General features: G+C 42.2%; 1 protein-coding gene across 3 annotated transcripts in view; it reads right to left on the bottom strand.

Annotated features, from left to right (window-relative positions):
* Positions 1-11,504, bottom strand: part of COL11A2 (collagen type XI alpha 2 chain) — a 106,367-nt gene extending 94,863 nt beyond the window's left edge. For all 3 annotated transcript variants that reach the window (XM_075186463.1, XM_075186461.1, XM_075186462.1), the window contains exon 1: positions 11,267-11,504. In XM_075186463.1, the coding sequence (XP_075042564.1) occupies positions 11,267-11,369 (103 nt within the window). In that variant the 5' untranslated portion in view covers positions 11,370-11,504. The remainder of the gene's footprint in view (positions 1-11,266) is intronic.
* Between the last annotated feature and the right edge of the window lie 12,379 nt (positions 11,505-23,883).

Genomic DNA, 23,883 nt, shown 5'->3' with positions numbered 1-23,883 from the left:
CCTCTTTGAATACTGACTGAGCAGGGGTGTGATGACATCAGGCCCCACCCACCTCTTTGAATACTGACTGAGCAGGGGTGTGATGACATTAGGCCCCACCCATCTCTGTGAATACTGACTGAGCAGAGCTGGGATGACATCAGGCCCCACCCACCTCTGTGAACACTGACTGGACAGGGATTTGATGACATCAGGCCCCTCCCACCTCTGTGAATACTGACTGGGCAGGGGTGTGATGACATCAGGCCCCACCCACCTCTGTGAATACTGACTGGGCAGGGGTGTGATGACATCAGGCCCCACCCACCTCTGTGCATACTGACTGGGCAGGGGTGTGATGACATCATTAACGTCATCATACACCTGTCCCAGCCACATGTTAATGTGAGTGGCATCATGAAGCAACACTCACCTCTCCTTTCCATGCCTCCGCTCCACATCCCTGGGGGAGGGGGGGGGGGGGGGGGGGGTGACATAGGTCCGTATGATATTACTATGTAAAAATAATAATTAAGCTGAGGCATCTATGAAAATGATGCCCAGAGCAGCTGAGATACATACATTACAGTCACGCTTTTATAGGTCCATGTATAATGCTAAAACTACCCACTGTGTGGTTATATTATAGTGGGGCTTACAGTAGGGTAACCCCCTCCCATTTATGGAGTATGACACCATTGGACACTATAACTTGCTTTAAAATACACCTCTAATTACAGAAGACAAGCAGATATAATAAAACCATTGCCTGTTAAGCCTGAAGACCGTTACATCAGATTTATGGGGATATGATTACAGAAGTCCATTCGGGTGGTTTTGAGAAACGTCTCGGTAATATAAATCATCCATGGCCGCAGTTCCTGCCTGTAATAAGCTCACATTGATGTGTTAGATATATACTATAGAGTAACAGGCCTCACTGACTTGACATAAATGGATTTGCTATCCCCACATAGAACCACAGTTCCGTTCTATAAACATCAAATAAGGATTTATTGCCAATAATAACATAAACTGTTGTAGTTTCCTTTTCATCATGTTCACCAAAGCCAACTATCTGAAGCTTTGATCCTACATATAGCCCTAAGTCTAGCATTAGTCATCAAAAGGTCTAAATTCTAACGGCTGTAATCACCCCCAAATTTTTAATACAGGAATCTCCCCCCAAATGCCCCTGTCTATCAAAGGAAGAAGAACTCTATTCCTGAAGAATGGGTTAAGGGGTTTGTGAAGGCTTCCCATACTCTTTCAAAGAGAAACTTATTTAACAAGTATCATAACGCCACAATCACAACTCAGGACAGCGATAACAGAACAAAAGCAATCAGAAATGCTAATTTCTTTGAATAAAGCATGTTTTAATTCATGTTTTAAAATTTTTTACTTTTATTTATATTAACTAATTAAAATCTATTTATCATCGCTGGCTATCAAATCGATAGAAAATGTTCGGCCGCACAATTTATCAATAAAAGCTGTCCAGGGCGATACTGTCTGTCAGTGGCAAGAGGAGTCTTAGGGGTCAATCTGCACACACGTAAGCCGTACTTGGGTTGTCCAGTTTGGGATTCAATTTAAAAAACATAATAAAGTTGTAAAAAAAAAAAAGCAAAGAAATGAAAAATAAAGAAAAATAAACTATATTTTAAAAAAAGGGAAAAAACTTTATTTAAATTATAAAGCATTTTTTTCTTTTTCGGTGCTTGTACGGCTGATCTACAATGAGTAGTGAACCCCTCTATTTAAAACAAATGTTTTTCCACATTAGTGGAACAGTGAAAGCCCCAAAACCGTCCTGGCACATGCGTATTGCTGGTAATGCTGGTAATTTAACTCTTACAGCTCCAGGACACTGGGGCAGCTCTTACCACTGGTACCTGGGGCAGCTTAGGATCACTCAGATGCCGCTGCAATATTTTTTCTAGAAATACTGGTGATAAGTGATTCTTATTTAAATCATACTTATCGCTGCAATGGGGCTGACAATGGTAAACAGGTCCCAGAAGTTACATCAACTTGGTAGACAGGTACAAGTTCAGGGGCAACCGCTGAATTCGTAGATGGGGGTTTCCACACCACGCCGCCAGTGGGCGTGACCAGCATGCATGGGGCGTGGCTATAATTTTAGACAGTGCTTGGCTGCTCTCCAACTCTCCCTATCCCCATAATATACATGGGCAATGCTGCGTGAACTACTGTTAGGTGCACGCAGCTCTCTCTTTTCAAGCAGAGCTGTGTGAAGCGGGGGCAGGGTCCAGCCATCTCAATTATACAGTGCCCCAGGTTTGGAGGGGGTTTCCAGGCACTAGGAAACCCCACCTCAGTTTGCCTATGAAGTTAGTCCTCATATGTTGCAAATAGGGGGCGACTTGGCCTTGAATGAAGCAGTTCAAATGAGTGCACCCTACTGCGACCCTGTTGCATCACACAGATTGGAACCCTGACTCGCAGCCATCCATTGGGCTGAGCAATCACATGACGCGCTCCACTCACCAGAAAAAAGACCTACATTGACCAGCACCGATGGACGCAGGAAACAGGCCCAGGGACCTATTTACTAAAGTATCAGTAATCGGTCGATAAATGTAATTTTTGCTGACATTAAGACTCTTTAGCCTTAGATAAATATATATATATATTTTGTTAAAGACTATGGGGGTTAATTTATAGTTATTTATAGTCAGCTACAGTGCGCAAATTTGAAACGGGACAAACCATGTTACATTGCAAGGGGTGCAAATACAATTTAATTTTGTTGCATGTAGTGAAATACTGGCTACTTTTGCATTTAGCACACAAATACTGAGCAGTTTTTTCTTTTGTTTTTACATTGCAATTTAGAGCTAGGATTCTCCCCTTCCACATATTTTAAATTTGGGGCATGCTAAATTGTGTCTGCACACCCTTGCTGTACCCCATTTTCACGTGAATACCTCCAAACTATCAATGGGCAAGGTGCCGCAAGTGATTAATACATGCAGGTAGAGGAATGGCGCAAGCTGCGCAGCGTGTCAATTTATAGCGTAATATTACGCTGCGCAAATACACTTACATCCACCTTAAATCACCCCCTCAGTGTGTATTAGGGCATTTGCTATATGAATAGATCACACTATTAGGTACAGACAAGCCAGGGACACATTCTGAAAACTTGTCTTCTAACTTCTGACACATACTTTCTAAAACCAAACTAAATATTTACCTCCCTCGCTCCTTTCACTGCAGGCCCCCAGCTTCACCCAAAACTGAAGCTGTTCTATAAACAGGAGAACGGAGCACTGTACATCCATTCACACAATGGGCTCTCTGTGAAAATATTCCCCTCAGCTTCAGACATAGGATGCCCTTAACACTCACAGTCGCTTGGGCTAAGAAAAATTCAATATATTTCCATTTCAAAAGGGGCCATTTAAGGGGACCAAGGGTTTGGGGACAGCAAGGGACCCGAACACTTATATTTATTTATTATTTAAACCTGCATTGTTCCATGCCACATTCCTGTCACTAATTCAAAGATCCTTTTCCTGAAACATCTGTCTGTGGGGCCAGACGCCATTGAATGCCAGTGTGTGGAAAATTCTAAGGAAAACAGTAGCCGTGTGTGTCTGTGGAATGAAATCCATATGGTTTTAGCATGTGTGGTTATGTAACACGGAATTTGTGTGTGAATTGCTACTTGAAGCGTTCATCGACATTTTTATCTGGTCCAGCAGGATTTCAGGTACTCCTTCAGGATAGACATGGTTGCCTGGTGAACTGGCCGGCGTAGCCAGAAAATGACAGCTGGGTTGTAATTGGTTGTTCATATTTATGTACCCCCTTCTCTGTTAGCATGTAACACTTGAGCCACAGTGGAGCCATTTTGAAATATAACCATTGCTTGAGTCAACAAAATGGTGTCTTGTGGCACCACTGTCAGTAGAGAGACACAATGATGTAGGTCGAACGTGGGGTACACATTAATGCTGCAATCTACCTGTGCACTATTATACATTGCAAGATACTTGTAAAAATAGCGGAACAATCTGGTGGCCGACACTTTTATTGACCTGTCATTGTTTTTCGAATGGATAAAAGATTCCTTACAGAGGCAAATGGGATCAGAGAGCCGTTTAGAAGGAAAGTAGAGTCTAGCATCCAATATATGGCTCAGTGGTTCCTCTAACCCCTACTGCAGCCCTGTGGTTCTCTAGGTGTTGTGTAACTACAAGTCTCAGCATGGTCTGCCAGCTGATAACCAATCAATAGCTGACAGCATATGCTGAGACTTGTTGTTTCACAAAACCTGGGGAGCCACAGGTTGGCCAGGACTGCCCAATGTAATTCCACCTGGGTAAGATAAATATGTGAAAGTTATGTGGCCCTTATTTGAAATGTTTATAATATATATGTATATGGTAATAGATAAAATTTAAAATTGATATGTCAAATGAGCAGTAACTCTACCCCACAGGCCTGGGCTTATGTGAAGCCATTTTGTGGACGTTCAGTTCAATATGAACTAATGACATCACTGAGGCACTAGTTCCTAGTAAATACATTGGCTTTATTCTCATTGGCTGTGCCCACAAAATGGCTGCTTGTCCAGTCCAATGTTCTGTAGCCCAAGGTTATGCCCTTAAACAGCGTAGATATAAAGCTATACAGGTTCCCACCCAATAATGGTGGCCCCCACACCCACACATAAAAGTGGTTTTCTGTACAAGATTTCTGTATATCTGAAACCACATAACTGTGTTGCTTTCATCACCTACATCTCCAGACATAAAGCAACATGTCAGGATTATAAATGTATAAGAGTAACATGAGAATGAAGGGTAAAGTTCACCGTATAGGAGAAATCTGAAACATTTCTGGTAGGAATGTAATATATGAATAATGACACCCAATACTTGATTTATTTTTTCATAGCCATTTCCTAGTAGTGTTGGACATTAGAAGCACCCTGGGCAACAATGAGATAGTCCCCTCATGGAGATCAAAGAAGTGAGGTGAAATGGCAAGTGCGGGGAGTTGTGTCATCATCAATTGCGTAATTTTAGCCCCACCCACTATGGTGACACTATGGGCCAAAATTCTGCTATTTACAGCCAATCACATCACCTGGGTGAAAGGCCTGCCCTCCCGGGGGTCCGGGATAACTACTCAAAATTCAGGGGTCTCCTGGACACCCTGGGAGAGCAGACAAGTATGATGAGGATGTTGAATAGTGCAGAAATAATCATCAGAAGTTACAGCTTTTCCATAACAACAACAGGGATTTCCACAGGAACACCGTGTACAGCGAAGCACTAGTCATAAAAGCACTGACAGCAAGGTGTCCACAGGGCTATATATGGAGACACTGCAGAAGTCAAGTGTGATGCTTCCTAAATTAATCATTTTCCCCACTTCCGAAATGCTTTTGTAATATTGTCCAACATTTATTATTAAGAGCTGGTGATAGTGCTAGAGGGATTGCGGAGGTAATTGTAATCACCGGAGATAGCGCAGCGGTAGCTCTTGATAGATAGGGAGAAGCCCTATCTCTTGTGAAAACACCAATTTTTACCAGAGATAAGGGTTTTTTCTCCCTCTAATAAATAGACACCCTACCCATCCACAAACATGTGTTTATAACAAATACAGGGTTATAATTTATATAGAGTAGATCACACAATATAGAATATAATTGATTTATAATAGGAGGAGACAGGGATATACCCCAGGTCGAGTGTTATATAGGGGTATATAGAGAGACTGGATATGTGCTGTATCTATAAAATATAATAGATGTGGATTAATAGGAGGAGACAGGGATATAGCCCAGGTGGGGTGTTATATAGGGGTATATAGGGGTATATAGAGAGACTGGATATGTGCTGTATATATGGAATTAGTAAAGGGAGAGGGACAGACGTCTATCGGCTATTTCCGTAGGAGAGCCAGGACACTCAGTATAATCTCTGCATTATGCTTTGTGTGAAAGGAACCTCTCAGCCCGCATCACACCCACAGCTATTTCCTCAGTGACGTTTCACATTGCAGATCTCTCCCGTCACTAATTTAAAGAGCAGAGGGCCGACAATCTGTCATAATGTGAAATGAAAACACAGACATCATGTGGTCTCACTTCACCAATTATTGCTGTATAAACATCAATGCGAGGAATGTCTAATGCTTCCCAATGCTACATCCATTATTCTCTATCAGTCCTATTGCTTCATGCAAGTTAAGCTTCAGTTATGTCATATAATTATTCCCTATAGCTCCTACTTCCTATAAAGCGTATGTAAAAAACATTACACTTTAACTTGAACTAATGCTTAATATAACCTATCCAAATATGACTTTATATAGCCTCTCTACTATACCATATAGTCCCTATAAGTTCTATTATTCCCTATAGCAATCCTCTACAACTGTTCAGTGCCGCCTCTGCCTATAACTCCGCCTATAAATCCATATAGCCAGTGGCGGAACACTTCATCACTGGGCCCCAAAGCAAAGCTTGGATAGGGGCCCGTTGATGCCTCTGTAGCCCCGCCCACTCTGCATGAGCCACTCAGAAGAGGACGCCACTCTGCCCATGTCACAGCAATGGGGGGGTCTTCGGGAGTGATGTGGGGGCCTTAGATTGGCCAGAGATGAAACTAAAAATGTGTGGGCCCCATAGCAGAAGTTTGTAAGGGCTCCCATGTATTTCCCAATGGAGAAAATCTCATATATACACAGGGGACTTTGGGACGCAGAACCCCTCCCCCCTCCCCCACTGTGGGCCCTGTAGCTGCGCACCCCCTGCACCTAATGTAATTATGCCCTTGCCCTTAGTTATAACTCCGCTTATCACTCCCTATAGCCTCTAACTATAACCGCTCCAATGCACCCTATTCTATAACTCTTCCTGTTATTACATATACCCCCTCATATAATTCCATAATACCCTCCTTACAATTCCTTACATTATTCCATAGGATTGCACCAAATAACTCCTCTTATGACTATATATAATACTTTATTATATCTATAAGAATAAATCCTTCCCTATGACTCCTTCCACTACTCCACATAATCTATCCCTATTACTCCATATCTCTCCCTATGACACCTCCTGTTACGCCATATAACCATAGCTCCCAATAGTCCCGATTCACTGACTCCAGAAGAGGGATTGGCCTATTGGGGAATGGGTGTGTCTCCACAGAAATATGGGCAGATCTGGGCAAGGGTTTGGAAGGATCGTGGGCAGTACCAAAAATCAGATCAAAATTCCATCCAAACCCTGCCCTCAATCCACCCAACCTGGACCGTCAGGCCAAAAATGGGAATGCTGGAGGTTATAATACCCCCCACTCCAAACCTGTCCTATTAATCTGTATAACACCTCCTATTAGTCCATATGACTCTACATATATTCTATTACCCTATATAACACATATTCTATCTCCTATATTACTCCATATAACTATAGCAAATCTCTCCTTATAACACTTATTATTATATATTATCTGTTTAGAAAATCTCCTATGCTCTTATAGCATTGTCTAATACTCCATATAAACCTATCCTCATATGTATCTATCTATCTATCTATCTATCTATCTATCTATCTATCTATCTATCTGTATGTATAGGTCCTCACCAACATAATATGCTGCACACTCAGTCTATGGAGGTCAGCACAGAAGGGATCTGTTACAGCTCCTCTCACATATTCTGTAGTCCAGTGTGAGACACGGGTGATTGACACATTGCTCCCTCTACTGTAATAAGAACGTCCAGATTACTCGCTCGCTCCTAACAGGCTCTGCTTTCATCCTCTCCTCTCAGCACTCCCGCTGTCTCTCACTGACATAGCTGACACCTCTTCCAAACTATTCAGCAGGCCTCCTCCTCCCCTGGCACTTGCTGAACAGGTAGAAGAATGAGGACAGAAGAGAGTATTGACTGGAACACACTGAAGTCACACAAGAAAATAGACCTAGTAAATCTGCCACCGCAGGTGACAACATCGCAGACTAGCGACACAGAGACATAAAGTAGTTAGGGGTTTATCAGAAATACTTCCCCTTAGGGGGGAAATTTTAAATTCTCAAAAAAAATAAAACATGAAACAGATATTTTAATCCTTGAAACAATCCGCAGATATGTTCCACCTGAAGCTGACAAGCTTATGGTATGGTCCATAGACCTTTGAGATGCTTCTCTAGAAGATCCAAAATACAGACATCAACCTATTCCAAGGGAAAGTTCTCCCACCAATCATGCTCTCATTTACCAATGTCAACTTGAGCAGTTCTATGTCTAGTGCTGTCCTAGACTGACCTCTTTTCATGCAGTTTCTGGAGCCCCACTGGTATTTGCTATCATATCAATCCCTGGCCTAGAATGTTGTCTCATCTTTGGTCCAATTATTTACAAAGCAGCACTTTACAAGTTCACGTCCACAATATATCCTTAGCACAGTCTGCTATTGTATTTGAAACCAATGTAAACATCTATGTATTCATGTGACTTTCCATTCCAAACTGTAGTCTCTGACTTGCAATATTCCCTTAAAGACAATCATTGTCCTGACCTATGACCTCTCATATTCCTCCTGTCTGTACTCTGGGAAACTGCAATATTTCATGAAGCTTTTGGGTAATTCTGTAAATTTTTGCCTGTTATCCTACAGTTCCTGCAAATTTCAGTGCAAGACGACAAGTCTCCTTCCCACAGTTCACTGGCCAACACCTTTTTATGGATTCGTGCAGTTCAGATCTTTCTGCCTTTATGGAAATTTCTGAGCGCTCTATAAAAGTGTTCTTGTTCCGTCAGCCAGTGCTGAGCTCATTAAAAACAAAAAAGAAAAAAAAAGAAAATGATATTCTGACTGATCCAACAATAAAATATCTTCATTGTTCTTCTTGGGGTAGAGACGTCAGGGAAAAAGTTAAAAGAATTATTCTTTTCTTTTTTTTTTTTTGCCTTTTACCCACAATTTGACAAAATAATTCTGCCCTTAGGAACCCTTTGAATTTTTAGATATCTGTAGAGTTTAGAGACCTATTTTTGCTAAGAACTGGAGAGGATCTTGAAGTATATCAACAAATAAATAACAAAGTAATAAAAACAGCAAAAAAAAAGCAACTAAGAAAACAGTATAATAATATAAACAAAGTAATTGTTTAAAGGTCTTAAAAATTGTTTCCAGTTCAGAAACAAAACAATAAATAATAGTCTTTGTTTAACCCTTTCCAGTCTCTCACTCTAAAATTCCAAGTCTGACAAAGTCCTTCAGTGGGACGGACTTTGGGAGTGTTAACCCCTTCTAGAAAGTAAATGGGATTAACCTCTTCCACGCTGAAGATCTTTATTGAGGTGGGTCTACCTATTGCTTGCACACGCCCATTTCAGCATTATCGCTCCTGTTATTGAAAGGTTATGCCCCCATCCCCAATTCATAGGGCCATATGCTGCAGAAACCACCATGATAATAGGTCTAGCAGACCCTGCCTCTTGCATGCATCAGTTGCTCTGAGATATGAGCCTCTCTGAGGGTGGTATAGGGGGCCAGACATCACATCCCTAATTGCAAGCTCTACCTGGGCTCCCTGTGTGCCTGCTTCCCCTGCACGCCACACACAGCTCTGTACAAACAATGCTATTCACTAGCACATCTCAGTACATGTACTGTGCACACACATAGTCCTGGATAGTTCCAAGAGTATGAGCTTTTGCTCGAGTTCTGTAACTATAAGCAGTATCACATTTATTTTTAGTGAGACTACAATGTAGCTACACATCTTGTGCACACTATGTATAGATGTGTCTATAGATGTGTGTGCAGTATGGGTGTTGTATTGTGTGTGGAATGTTGTGCGTCCACAGTGGTATATCCATATGACAATGACATCATCGGCTAGCAGATTGTTTTATCATAGGAGCACAGATTAAGCCCCCATATCACCTACAGAAAAATGTCTGACCATATGCACATCAAGGAACCGAAAAACAAACAACAAAGTACTTTTCCAATCTGCACACAATCCTGCCTCCTAAAATATCTTTCAATGCATCCTAAAGGCATTCATTTATGTTACTATTAACAAAGACATTTTTGCTTATTAGAATTTGCTTAATAGAATCTGCAAATAACTTTCAGGCAGGAACCAGTTAAAAATGTCAAAAACCACAATATGGATATGCAGTAGCGGAGAGTTTAAATTTAAATGCAGATAAATATACAGCAGGAATAGGCAGAGTAACGGATTTCATCCAAACCAAAACCAAGAGGAATGTGTTTATAAAGCCACAGCAGGTGGTTCTTGCTTGTCCTATAATCCAACTAACATCCCTAAATATCCTAAGTGTAACTGTGGTGACCTTCGGGAGACTGAGGGTACTAGGTTTCCCTGTATGTTCTCTGTGAGTCTCATCCCCTTTGGGTGCTGTTCCTGGTGATATCTATTCACAACTATGAATCCCATTGATACTCAAAAATTGGTAGTTGCTCCCCAAAGTTTGCTTTCTCTTTTTTCCATAAGCACAGACAGAAAATGACAGCACCGATGACAGCTCAGACAAATGACTGGTATTTGAGTACCCTTAGCTTTATCACTAGACAGGTATAGAGACATCCTGAGCACGTTAATAGACTATGCACATATAACAAACCACAGCATCTTATAACAGTGACCACAGACAATATGCATTACAAAGTTATCACATTACACCTGCTATTTTTGATTTTCTGTCTGCAAAACTTTCGCTCAGATCTGTTATCAGGTTTAGCTTGCAGAACTGTAATGTCCTTCTCTTACAGTGACATATTAGTACATTCTTAACCTCACTGTCTGCCTGAGACTTCACCCTGTCATTTAAGACGGTTCCCAGTTACTTTGGATTATTTTGACAGCCCAGCACATTTTTGGACTTGCAAAATATTCCAGAGTCGCTTCGGGTCCCAGGTTGAGATAAACTCCATCACTATAAGTTTCTATTGGATCTATCATTGACATATCATTTCTGGGGGTACTCTGCACATGGATTGAATGGACACAGACAGTAAATTCCAAGTTCAGATTACCCATAATTAATTACTGAAGTGAGAAGCAGCCCATAGGTTAACTTTCCTGTAGGCGCAATTCTGCATGCACTGGGCACTTTCTGTAGCTCCAACTGTTGCACATGATAAGGTGATGTCTGTACTCACTTTTCCCTAAGAGTTTCTGCACCCTACCACCAATTAGTTTCCCCCTGGCACAGCCTGCCCCCCAAATGGCATGTGGCATGCCAGTCTTACCTGCTGCCTGGGTCCTCACCAGCTGCCAGAAGAGAAGCAGCGCCAGGCTGCAGAGAGGGGGCACCCCGGGGACCCTGCATCTCCTGGGCTGAGGCTGGGGCATGGTGCCCAGGTACAGGGAAGGGAGGGGAGAGGAGGAGGGCCGCAGGATCAGCAGGAGCGAGGTGTAAGGGAGCAGGACAAGGACAGGACAGGAGAGCAGAGGACAGGCTGCAGCTACTGCTGAACACTCTCTACTTACACCATGTGCAGGCAGCCTGGGGAGGAGAGGGGAGGGCTGCCCAGCGCTGGGAGGGGAGGAGGCGAGAGAGAGAGGGGGGGTGCCTGAGGTGAGACCAGTGTGAGCTCCCTCTCATTACACACACCCACTGTCACCTACTTTCTCCTTTATTTACCTCCACTCTCACTTTCTGATTGTCATTAATTGATAATATCCACTCCCTGAATTCCACCAAATCTGCATTTACCTTTCCACTCTCCAACACTGTCTCTCTGTCACTTTTGACTGTCTCACCTCTCGCTGCACTCTCTCCTCCCATCTGTCTGTCTCATTTTTTTTACCCCCTCTTTCCTCTCCTTCGCTCCCATCTATCCCACATGCTCCTTGGCTGCGGCTCCAGCCCTCCATCCATCCCTGTAGCACACACCTTTCCTCTCCCTCCCTGCAGATCAGCCAGCCGTGTGTGAAATTCCTCACTATTCCTTCTGTGGACACAACAACCATGTACGTCCACCCCAAAAAATAGTTAATTGTATTTATCAGGCGAGTCAGAAACTAATATTTGCAATTAATAAGGATCGTGGGTTTTTTTTGTTTGTCAGTCGCACATTTTCACACATAGACATCAAGTGCTCAAAATCTGAATCTGTGTTTCAGAGACTGTTCTTGACATGAATGATGGCAAATGAGCACCAGTGCTAATTATCTCAAGGAATGTTTGTCCTACACATATTCTGCTGGACAGTCAGGGGGTGCAAAAACACAATGCATCTGTTTATGCATCACGTAGGACAAGAGCAAGTCCTTGCTCCATCTGCCTAGACGTTTAGTGTGACCTTTGCAGACTTTTTGCAGGATAAGCAGCACCCCAAAGCACTGCTCACCAGTGGTGTAACTGCTGCGGTTGCATATGACGCTGAGCTGCGCTGGAGGTCAGGCGGACAGGAGTCCTGCTCTATATAGCTAGTGGCGCATGACTTGGAACGATATTAGGGCCAGTAACCGTGGCGATTGGTTCCAGCGCCATGCAATACACTCAGGGCTTGATGCCTGTTTGTTTACCGTAAAATATGCAAATTTGTACTGCACATAAAACAATGACATGCATATGTGCGTATGCAGATTTGGTAGCACTGGACAATGGCGCCTTCTTGCGACTGGAGAGATGGGATGGGGGAGTGAACGGGGCGGTCTAATGTAGACCAACTACAGCAAGGTCCTGGTCACGTAATTGCAATGGAGACAAAGTTGCCCAATTTATACTTATCGGGAGTTGCATTACTTGCGGGTGCCCAAGGGCTGGTGCAAATACACACTGATGATAGTGATGACGATTGCTTCTGATTGGATATTGACAAGTGAGGCCATAACTCAAACACTCTTTATTGCAAGTGTTTGTGCGGGTGTCAGGTACATACTTATTCGGGGTTACGGCCACAGCAGGTCCCAGCCAATAGGATCCAAAGGGAGTCTTCTAACTTCTAAGCCACACTATAAAGGTTACTCCTAAGGGTTGCTGGTCTCTTTCAATGCAGGAAATCCCTCCCTCCCTTCATATGTTCCTGCAGGGGCTGGATCTAGCACCGGCCAATCGTAAAGGATTATATCCTGGGACCAGTGGTTAGTGCCGGATGCCATACACTGGTTACTGCTATTAGTTGTAACTGACTCGCAATTTGCCTTCTCCACCACCGTGTCTAGTTTTTAATAAACTGTGACCTTTATTTGCCAACAAAATTTTTTGGTGTCAGTGTCTTTATTTATTAAAATTATAGGTTAAGTCTTAACATGTGAGAGGGGTTTGGTGCAGTGAAAGTGAAACATCAACAGTCTGCAGTTTATTGCGGTTTGAACTTTGAAGTTGCTTGTGCCTATATTTTATGCTGTAGTGGACTTATGCTAGTATGTTTCTATTGCTGTCTTTGTTTTCAAAAATAAAACACTCCATGGGGTAAATGTATCAAATAGCGATTTATCAGGCGACTTTGCATAGTAAATTTAAAGCAGCGATGGCTTTAAAGGCAAAACTTGGCTTTTTGATACATTTACCCCCAGGTATACTATACAGGTAATCATGTTTTATTTCATTTGCAAAGCAAACCTACTAGCAAATTTATATTTCGCTAACAAAACAAATGTTAAAGAAAAACCTGACACATGCTTGACGTAAACCCCTCTCATGTGCGACTCGTGCAGACCTGGATTTATCTGGAGATGCATTCGCCTATGCAGGTAAATACGTTATTTTAATGTGAATATTTTTTTTTTACGCATATGTGTTCACACTCAGCATCAGTCCTGCAGCGTTCATACTAAACTCTAACGGCCTGATTCAGTTTCCAACGTAAGTACGTTTCCGTAGAATATTTTGTGTGAATCAGCTCTGTGTAAGCTCAGAAAAAGGCCTTACTCCAATGAACGCAATCACAGGCAATTCATGTCCGAACCCAAATGACATTTATGACTGGCTACAACTTGGGAGAAAGAACGGGCAAGGGAAGGGGTGGACAAGCGTAGTCCATGTACAGTAAGAACGAGCCAATGACATTCCCATGCAAATAAGGCCAATTTAAGTCCAAGAATTCACGTAACTTCTCTCGGTTTCACCCGTATTATGGTCAGGCATAAATGCCGACTGATAGTGACGACTGACACAGAATAGTCTTTAATTTAAAAAGTTTCACGTCTGGGCGCCACTAGCTAGCACAGAACGTGAATGCAAGTAATGCAGACTATAAAAATGCATTGTATGCACATTACTCATTGAAATAACCTTTATGTAATTAATGTAAACAAAAAACAATTAAATTTGAAACTTAAGATTTATATAAATGATTACACTGATAAGAGTTATTTTATTTCATGATCAAAATGTATTTTTAAGTGATCTGATGTGACCATTTATTGCACATATGTTTGTACGTATCTGCAGCCTGATCTGTATGTCTATGAATGGCAAGTAACATATAGGCACAGCGCGCTTATACCCACATTCAAATGAAAATGTATCCTAAAAATTTTTTTTATATATATATATATAATTTCTGGAACTCTGCTGGTAAAAAAAATGCTTTACTCAAAGACTTCTCCAGTGCTGCTCCCCTCCTCTGGAACTCACTCCCTCCCCCAGACTCTCTACTGTTCTCCAAGGCTTCAAGTGGGCTCTAAAAACCCATTTCTTCATCAAAGCCTGTCAGCTCTCCTTACCCAGCCCTACTCCCCTTTACACTGTCCCATCCTCTCTGTGTTCACCACTGTTTGTCTGCCTCTTTCACTTTAGATTGTAAGCTCTGAAGAGCAGGGCCCTCTTCCCTCGTTTCTTCTTTCTTCCAGATCCTTTACCACCAGCATGCCGGTGCCTTCCCTCCTTTCCTCAATCAGGGAAACTGATCCTGTTTGCTGCGCCCATATTCCTGGGTACTGGTTCAGCTTGTGCTGACTTACTCCCTTCTCTGTTCCCCACTTGGCATGTCTCTTTCCTCATATTTCAGTGAGAAATTATCCCCCACCTAGCTCCAGAGTGTTGGTGATTATGCTATTCCTTGCATTGTATCGTTCTACATATATTGTAGTGTACTGCCTATATTGTAGTGTACTGCTTATATTGTATTGTACTGCTTACATTGTAGTGTACTGCTTATATTATAGTGTACTGCCTTTATTGTAGTGTACTGCTTATATTGTAGGGTACTGCCTATATTGTAGTGTACTGCTTATATTGTAGGGTACTGCCTATATTGTAGTGTACTGCTTATATTGTATTGTACTGCTTATATTGTAGTGTACTGCTTATATTATAGTGTACTGCTTATATTGTAGTGTACTGCCTTTATTGTAGTGTACTGCTTATATTGTAGGGTACTGCCTATATATATTGTAGTGTACTGCTTATATTGTAGTGTACTGCCTATATTGTAGTGTACTGCTTATATTGTAGTGTACTGCCTATATTATAGTGTACTGCCTATATTGTAGTGTACTGCTTATATTGTAGTGTACTGCCTATATTGTAGTGTACTGACTATATTGTAGTGTACTGCTTATATTGTAGTGTACTGCCTATATTGTAGTGTATTGCCTATATTGTAGTGTACTGCTTATATTGTAGTGTACTGCCTATATTGTAGTGTACTGCTTATATTGTAGTGTATTGCCTATATTGTAGTGTACTGCTTATATTGTAGTGTACTGTCTATATTATAGTGTACTGCCTATATTGTAGTGTACTGCTTATGTTGTAGTGTACTGCCTATATTGTAGTGTACTGCTTATATTGTAGTGTACTGCCTATATTGTAGTGTACTGCTTATATTGTAGTGTATTGCCTATATTGTAGTGTACTGCTTATATTATAGTGTATTGCTTATATTGTAGTGTACTGCCTATATTGTAGAGTACTGCTTATATTGTATTGTACTGCTTATATTGTAGTGTACTGCCTATATTGTAGTGTACTGACTATATTGTAGTGTACTGCTTATATTGTAGTGTACTGCCTATATTGTAGTGTACTGCTTATATTGTAGTGTACTGCTTATATTGTAGTGTACTGCCTATATTGTAGTGTACTGCTTATATTGTAGTGTATTGCTTATATTGTAGTGTACTGCCTATATTGTAGTGTATTGCCTATATTGTAGTGTACTGCTTATATTGTAGTGTATTGCTTATATTGTAGTGTACTGCCTATATTGTAGTGTATTGCCTATATTGTAGTGTACTGTTTATATTGTAGTGTACTGCTTATATTGTAGTGTACTGCCTATATTGTAGTGTACTGCTTATATTGTAGTGTACTGTTTATATTGTAGTGTACTGCCTATATTGTAGTGTACTGCTTATATTGTAGTGTATTGCTTATATTGTAGTGTACTGCTTATATTGTAGTGTACTGTTTATATTGTAGTGTACTGCCTATATTGTAGTGTACTGTTTATATTGTAGTGTACTGCCTATATTGTAGTGTACTGTTTATATTGTAGTGTACTGCTTATATTGTAGTGTACTGCCTATATTGTAGTGTACTGTTTATATTGTAATGTACTGTTTTGACTTGTTTTGTCCTCCTATGCCATGTGCTGTTGTACTGTATGCTCTGTACAGTGTTGCTGACCCCTTGTGGTGAATTATAAATAAAATATAATTACAATAATAATAATAATAATAATAATAATAATAATAATAAAGGTCTCAGAGCATTTTGGTATCCAGAAAAATGGCAGCCACTAGTGTAACTCAGTCAATAATAGAGACACGCTGTAAGATATTCACTAGAAACTGATGTTCTGGCAAAACATATATATATGTAGATAGATAGATAGATAGATAGATAGATAGATAGATAGATAGATACAGTGGTCTATGTAGAAATTTAGAAGTGTCAGTATGAAAAATATAAGTGACTGGAATGTGATAGTTATACAATGAAGGCAGTAGGAGAAGTGGCAGTATGTCATACAACCGTATACCATCCCACTTCCACAACTGAGTGTGTGTGTGTGTGTGTGTGTGTGTGTGTGTGTGTGTGTGTGTGTGGTTGTGTGTGTGTGTATATTTGCATTCCTATTCTTGTGGGGACATTGATCTGGTTACACACCAACACTGTGGGTACCTTGGTCGTATTAGGGACAAAAAATTGAGGTCCCGCAGAGCTTTCCAAGGCTAATCAATGCAGGCACCTTGCTGATATGCTTGGCATAAAAATATGGCATGTCGCCGCGAGACACTTTGTCGGACCAAAAGTGTGCGTGTGTTCGATGTGAAGGGAGGAGTGTGTATACGCCCCCGCTAGAGGCCAGTCGAACATCCGTACATATGCAGGAGCAGGAAGAGACTGCAGCATTCCCTGGCTTTTTACACCAAACAGGGATAAGACACGATTGCATCTGTCTACTGCTGAAACTAAATTGGGGACAGTGAAGCATGACAGAGCCCACCCGTGGCTCCGATTATAGCCCAGAGAGCCGTGGAGATGACTATACCCTTGACATTTGGAGGAGAGTGGTTCCATGCAAACTTCCAGACAAAGAGATGGATGCCGTAGGCTTCATGCACAGTGCAGCCTGCCAAGGCTTGTTTGCAAGAAAATACCTGTGGCGACACATTAAGAGATGTAAGCTAAACTGAAGTGGCAACAAGCCCCGACCTGACAAAAACAGAGCCCAGTCACTGTGCACCTTGTTCAGCCTGTTCCACCTGATATCAGTGGTGGTTTTTGGAAGCTCTTGAGCGACATGACCCCAGATGAAATCTTACTTGCAGTAAAAAATGACCGATGCATTATGCAGATGGGGCAGCATCTCTTCAACCGGGTCAGTTCAGATGTAGGCAGGCACGAGTACATATGTCAGAAGCTTAGAGAAATGGGCAGGCTACTGCTACAACCAGAAGATCTACTCCTTTGGAGAGGATGGAAGACTTTACCATCCCATCGAACTTTCTGCACATAGTAGATGCTGTGAACCTGTTAGCTGGCTATAACGAGGAGACAGGTACATCTAAGACACCCTCGCTGGCACTGAAGGTTGGGCACGGCTTGCAAAAGACAGCAAGCATTATGGAGTGCCGAGCCATGATTGAGGGCTGCCCTGGTGTGGTTAATAATGCACACAACTTCAGGAAGATCTATAAGGTGAGATGGAATGAGTTGATCTAATTGACTGCCTTGTAAATTCTTAAGGACTCCAAGTGGAACATGCCTCAGCTCTTACCCTTCACGGAAGATGTGAAAAAGGTGCACTTGCACCTCGATGAGAAGCAGCAAGCCTACCGAAGCGGTCTATCCACTGAACCTACGCTTAACAACTGGGCACTGCTTTCAAAAGTCACCCTAGCATAGGTGATCTTGTTCAATCGAAGAAGGGAACAGGAAATTTCCAAGATGTTGCTGACTACGTTCTCCTCAAGGGATGCTTTGGATCTCCACAAACATATGGCCCTAGTGCTTTCCGAGCTTGAGAGTAAACTCCGCCGACACTTTACTTGGATTGAAATCCAGTTGGAAAGTACCCATCCTGCCGACACCAGCAATGCATGGCACAATGTGAAGATGGTGGAGTGGCTGCCCAAAATGTCTACATGTTTGCCAGACCAGCTGCCTTGTCACACTTCAGAGGCTCCGATTTCACTCGCCAGTTTGACAAAGAATGTGGAGCCAAACATCCCCACACGTTATCTTCCACAAAGTTTCTGAAGCACATTGTTACACTCTCAAAGGTCCTCAACCTAAATGACACAGAACAGAAACAGTTGGCGCACTTCCATGGGCATGACATCAGGGTGCAATGTTAGTATTACCGCCTCCCAGAAGGTACCCTCCAAATCTCTAAGATCAGCAAACTTTAAACGGCTCTCGAGAGTGTCAGATTGGCTGAATTCAAAGGTAAGCATTTGAACGAGATGCACATTTATCCGGATGGTAAGTTGAAAATCTTGGGGGGTATTCAGGTAGTGCCCAGCAAAGGCTTCCACAGGTTGGTGTAGCACACAGTTTTGTTAGGCAAAAGCACTTTGCCTTCTCTGTATTTCGCAGAGTCGTAATGGACCACTCTACTTCCTTTCAGGTTGTAAATAAGTGCGGAGAAAAACCTGGGACAGAGAGGAGATCCAAGCTGTGGAGAAGAACATGATCAAGTTTATCCAAACATGCCGGGTGCCCGGAAAGCGTGACTTCGACGCATGCCCGATGGCTGAACCATCAGCACTGAAAGATCGGAACTGGTTGGAAGGAAGTTCTACATAAAGGATTACATAGCACTTTTAAAGAGAGATCAAACTTATTGAAAGTGGTTGACCAGGGCTGTAACCTCCAGGGCTAGGTGTTGGTGTATGTGGGCATCTGGATGTCCTCAGACGGCCAAAATAAATTAAACTTTCCCCACCATGCAGTCCATGTCAGTACTTTGAGCAAGTCAAAATGTAAATCTCAAGTGACAAACAGCTCCTACACATACCCATATGGGAAGCAACGGTCTGCATCTTTCTATAACACTGCTATTATGCAGTACAAGTGGCAGGCAGAGGTCTTTCTCCTGGTAATTATGGGGTGGACTCAGGCCTTCTGGAAGTCTGGGGTTTAGGCTATTCTGAGTATTCCAAATTACAGGACTCCTGTGGACAGGGCGTCAGCACTTACATGGGGTTACCATATAGTACAGTTGTTGTGGATGGAAGAGGCACCTGCTCTTTGTGATTTCTCTGCCCTGTAGAACATCTATCTCCGTTACTGATCATAATCACTGTCATTGTCACTTCTCTCACGTCGCCAAGTCAGAGGAACACAATAAAGCAAATTTGACAATAAAAAATGCAGGTCCTGAAAGCTCTACGTGTGGTTCCCCTCTCCCCATAATTAGCATAATATTCATGCAAAAATGCTTTACAGATTCTGACCTGTGGTACCTAAATTACAGAGTCTGGCTAAGACAGTCATGATATAAACCACACAAATTAGTACTGTCTGATCCTGTTCCTATAGATAGTTTATATTATTAATTTACAGACATACACTCACTGACAGACAGCTGGCCACTAACACAGATGTAGGAGATGTAGCGGATTCTAATAATACACTACTGATGAACACTGAGAATCCCAGGAAGACATTATAAGCTGCTTACTGGTTACTAACAGGTCACTGACATAATAAGGATCAGGGGACAAAATTATTTGTTACCTGTAAATTATATTATAAAAGACTTGCTAAATGTTCACATCTCACATTAAACAAACTCCCAAACAACTAGAGCAATTGTCATGGAACTTTCTTTGCTCTGAGTATACGCAGCACCGCAGAGCTCTCAAGGCAGCCACAGCTAGCAAAAGCAGAGACTGTCAAATAAATGCACATTAGCCTACATGGCTCCTTGCTCCCAGTGAGTTGATAGCATATCTTCCAACATTAATACATGCAAAATTGGAGCAAAAAAAGTTCTGCCCCTGATCAACCCCAAATTCCCACTTTTTGACAAGCTCCACCCACTTCCATGTAAATTCCATACATTCAAAGTCTGCAACTTCAGGACAGTTTGGAGGTATGTGATAGGATGTATTGTCAGAATTTGTGTGGTCAGCAAAATCTGGTCCATCCTCCAGAGGCCACGCTTGTGAGAAAACTGCTCTGATTGACTACTCACCCGAATGGCTTGTGATTCAGCAAACACCAATATGCCCGTCCTGTCATTGGCTGTCAGAGCATGCTGGAACATGTATTTCCACAACAGCTAGAGGAACAATGCAGTAAACAGCTGGGGGCCCCCACTGCTTATAGTTGCACATAAAACTTTCAGAGTCACATCCAACTTTCCTGCTCGCTAAACCCCTCAGTTTTCATGTAATGTCCAGCAAGCAGGTAGTTCCATTGAATTAGGGGATACTTTGGGTTTGATAAGTTGAGCTTGACACAAAGGGGTGCTCTACTTTTGCGTATGAATGGTTTCACTTACTGCACTGAATATTAAATGTACCCAACAAGAACATTTTTATTATGTTTTTTAAACTAACACTTGGGATTTCAGAGCAGTGGGACCCTGAGACTTGGGGTCCTAAAACAATGGCATACTGACACTTCGGATCTCAGAACAATGGCACACTGACATTTGTGGTCCCAGAACAATGGCACACTGACACTTGTGGTCACAGAACAATGGCACACTGACACTTGGGGGTCACAGAACAATGGCACACTGACACTTGGGTTCCCAGAACACTGGCACACTGACACTTGGGTTCCCATAAGAATGACACACTGACACTTGGGGGTCACAGAACAATGGCACACTGACACTTGGGTTCCCAGAACACTGGCACACTGACACTTGGGTTCCCATAAGAATGACACACTGACACTTGGGTTCCCAGAAGAATGACACACTGACACTTGTGTCACAGAAGAATGACACACAGACACTTGGGGTCCCAGAAAAATGACACACTGACACTTGTGTCACAGAAGAATGACACACTGACACTTGTGTCACAGAAGAATGGCACACTGACACTTGGGGTCACAGAACAATGGCACACTGACACTTGGGTTCCCAGAACACTGGCACACTGACACTTTGGTTCCCAGAAGAATGACACACTGACACTTGTGTCACAGAAGAATGACACACAGACACTTGTGGTCACAGAAGAATGACACACTGACACTTGGGGTCCAAGAAGAATGACACACTGACACTTGTGTCACAGAAGAATGACACACTGACACTTGTGTCACAGAAGAATGGCACACTGACACTTGGGGTCACAGAACAATGGCACACTGACACTTGGAGTCCCAGAACAATGGCACACTGACACTTGGGGTCACAGAACAATGGCATACTGATATTTGGGGTCCCAGAACAGTGGACCCAATACAGGAACTAATATCCAGTAACTCTATAAGCTATACAATATTATATATTATGTAAGTCATACATTAGATACTTTTTTTAATACATTTAAATTTTAGCACCATTTTTCCCATTCCTTTCTTACTTTCAACCATAACATTTTATGTTTGCTTTCTTTGCCTTTGGATGTGATCAGCTGTGTGCATTGGATACCACTGTATCCACTGAGCAGCTCTGACTTACAGTCAAGGTCACAAAAATGAACAACTCTTTCTAGATAATATAAATTGTTTGGTGAAGGACACAGAAGGAAGCCAGAAAAGTTAAAGTAGAGGTTTAAGAACAAACCTACAAATTACAGTGGTTTGATGGTGAAAATCTCATGAAATAACTGTAAAATAGTGTAAAATACCATGATATGTTTATTAATGACTATCAGTGGTGGAAGTGGGGGAAATGGGATTACTTGGTACTTCAGCCAAAGTTAACGATGGTGACTTTTTCGTTTGGTGCTCATGGTAGATGGGGTTGCATTATTGTTAATGGAATCTACAGACTAACGAATGGAGAAAGTTCAGCCCATGGAGCTGTCAGGTGAAAGGATTCTGTCTTAACCTGAAAATTGGGGTCCTTATGAGATCCCTCATATCTAATCCTGTTATTACCATTATAGAAAGTAAATAAACCTGTCCTTGGTGTGACGAATGTGAATTCCCTTGTTGGCGTGTGCAGTCCCGCCATGCTGAGATTTGGATCCTGAAACAGAAGGGATATTGTGGACAATCCAGTTCTCCCTCCTATGGCATAGTGGTTCATCGTCTTCTCTTCTAATGCTTAGTAGCTGGTGACACAGTCCAGGCCAGAAAGGCGGGTGTGACGTGCCCTGGAGGTGCCAGAGCTAGATTTAATTTATAAATAGTGTACCGCCAATGTGCACAGCCCTTTAGAGGTTGGCATTAAGAACAGACAGATAGTGCCAATGGGCATACATGCACGTCAGCCTAACCAAACTGCTTTACATCGATCCCGCTGAGATTCTGGTTGGAATGGGGGTATCATCATCATCATCATCATCAACTATTTATATAGCACCACTAATTCCACAGCGCTGTATAGAGAACTCACTCCCATCAGTCCCTGCCCCATTGGGGCTTACAGTCTAAATTCCCTAACACACACATACACACACACAGACAGAGAGACGGACAGACAGAGACACAAACAGAGAGAGACTAGGGTCAATTTGATTGCAGCCAATTAACCTACTAGTAACCAGAGTACCCGAAGGAAACCCACGCAAACACAGGGAGAACATACAAACTCCACACAGATAAGGCCATGGTCGGGAATTGAACTCATGACCCCAGTGCTGTGAGGCAGAAGTGCTAACCAGTATGCCACTCCGACCCTACTCTCAGATATTTATTTTTATTATATCTCCAGGTTATTATCTACTCCTTTGGTCACTGTGTATGGAAAGTTCATTAGGCAAATGCTCCTAATGGCATTCAGTATATTTCTACGTATTAATTAGGCAATTTCTAAGGCACCCTTTTTTCCCATTTCAACAAACCCAATTTCTCTAATCTTCGTTTACCGTGTACTTTCCCCAGTCCTGTTATTAATAACTCTCACATTCCCGAGTCCCTTCTTAAGACAGGTGCCCAACACGTTACCCCATATTAAAGATGTGACTCCAACCGACGGCTTCATGAAGTTTTAAATGATGTTTGCGTCTCGCACATCCGTCCCTTTTTCAAAGCATTCTAGGATTTATTAGCCTTTGCAGATGCTGTCTGGGCGACACTTCTTCTCGGATTACTGTCCACCACTATTTTTAAACCATTTTCAGGTTTCACTGTTTCGCAGTCGTATTCCACATAATGTGTAAGTAGCGTCAGCGTTACTACAGCCTGTCTGGTTGTTTACTTACACGTACCACAGTGTCGCCTCTGAGGATAATCTCTGTGCTCTCATAATGTACTAGGTCATACTGCACCAGACAATCTCCAGTCCTGCTTATATTGTCCTCCTCTGGGGTAATACATGGGGTCACA

This window comes from Mixophyes fleayi, chromosome 9 (assembly GCF_038048845.1).
Source record: "Mixophyes fleayi isolate aMixFle1 chromosome 9, aMixFle1.hap1, whole genome shotgun sequence".
Taxonomy (NCBI): domain Eukaryota; kingdom Metazoa; phylum Chordata; class Amphibia; order Anura; family Limnodynastidae; genus Mixophyes; species Mixophyes fleayi.
This window is presented reverse-complemented; position numbering and strand designations above follow the sequence as displayed.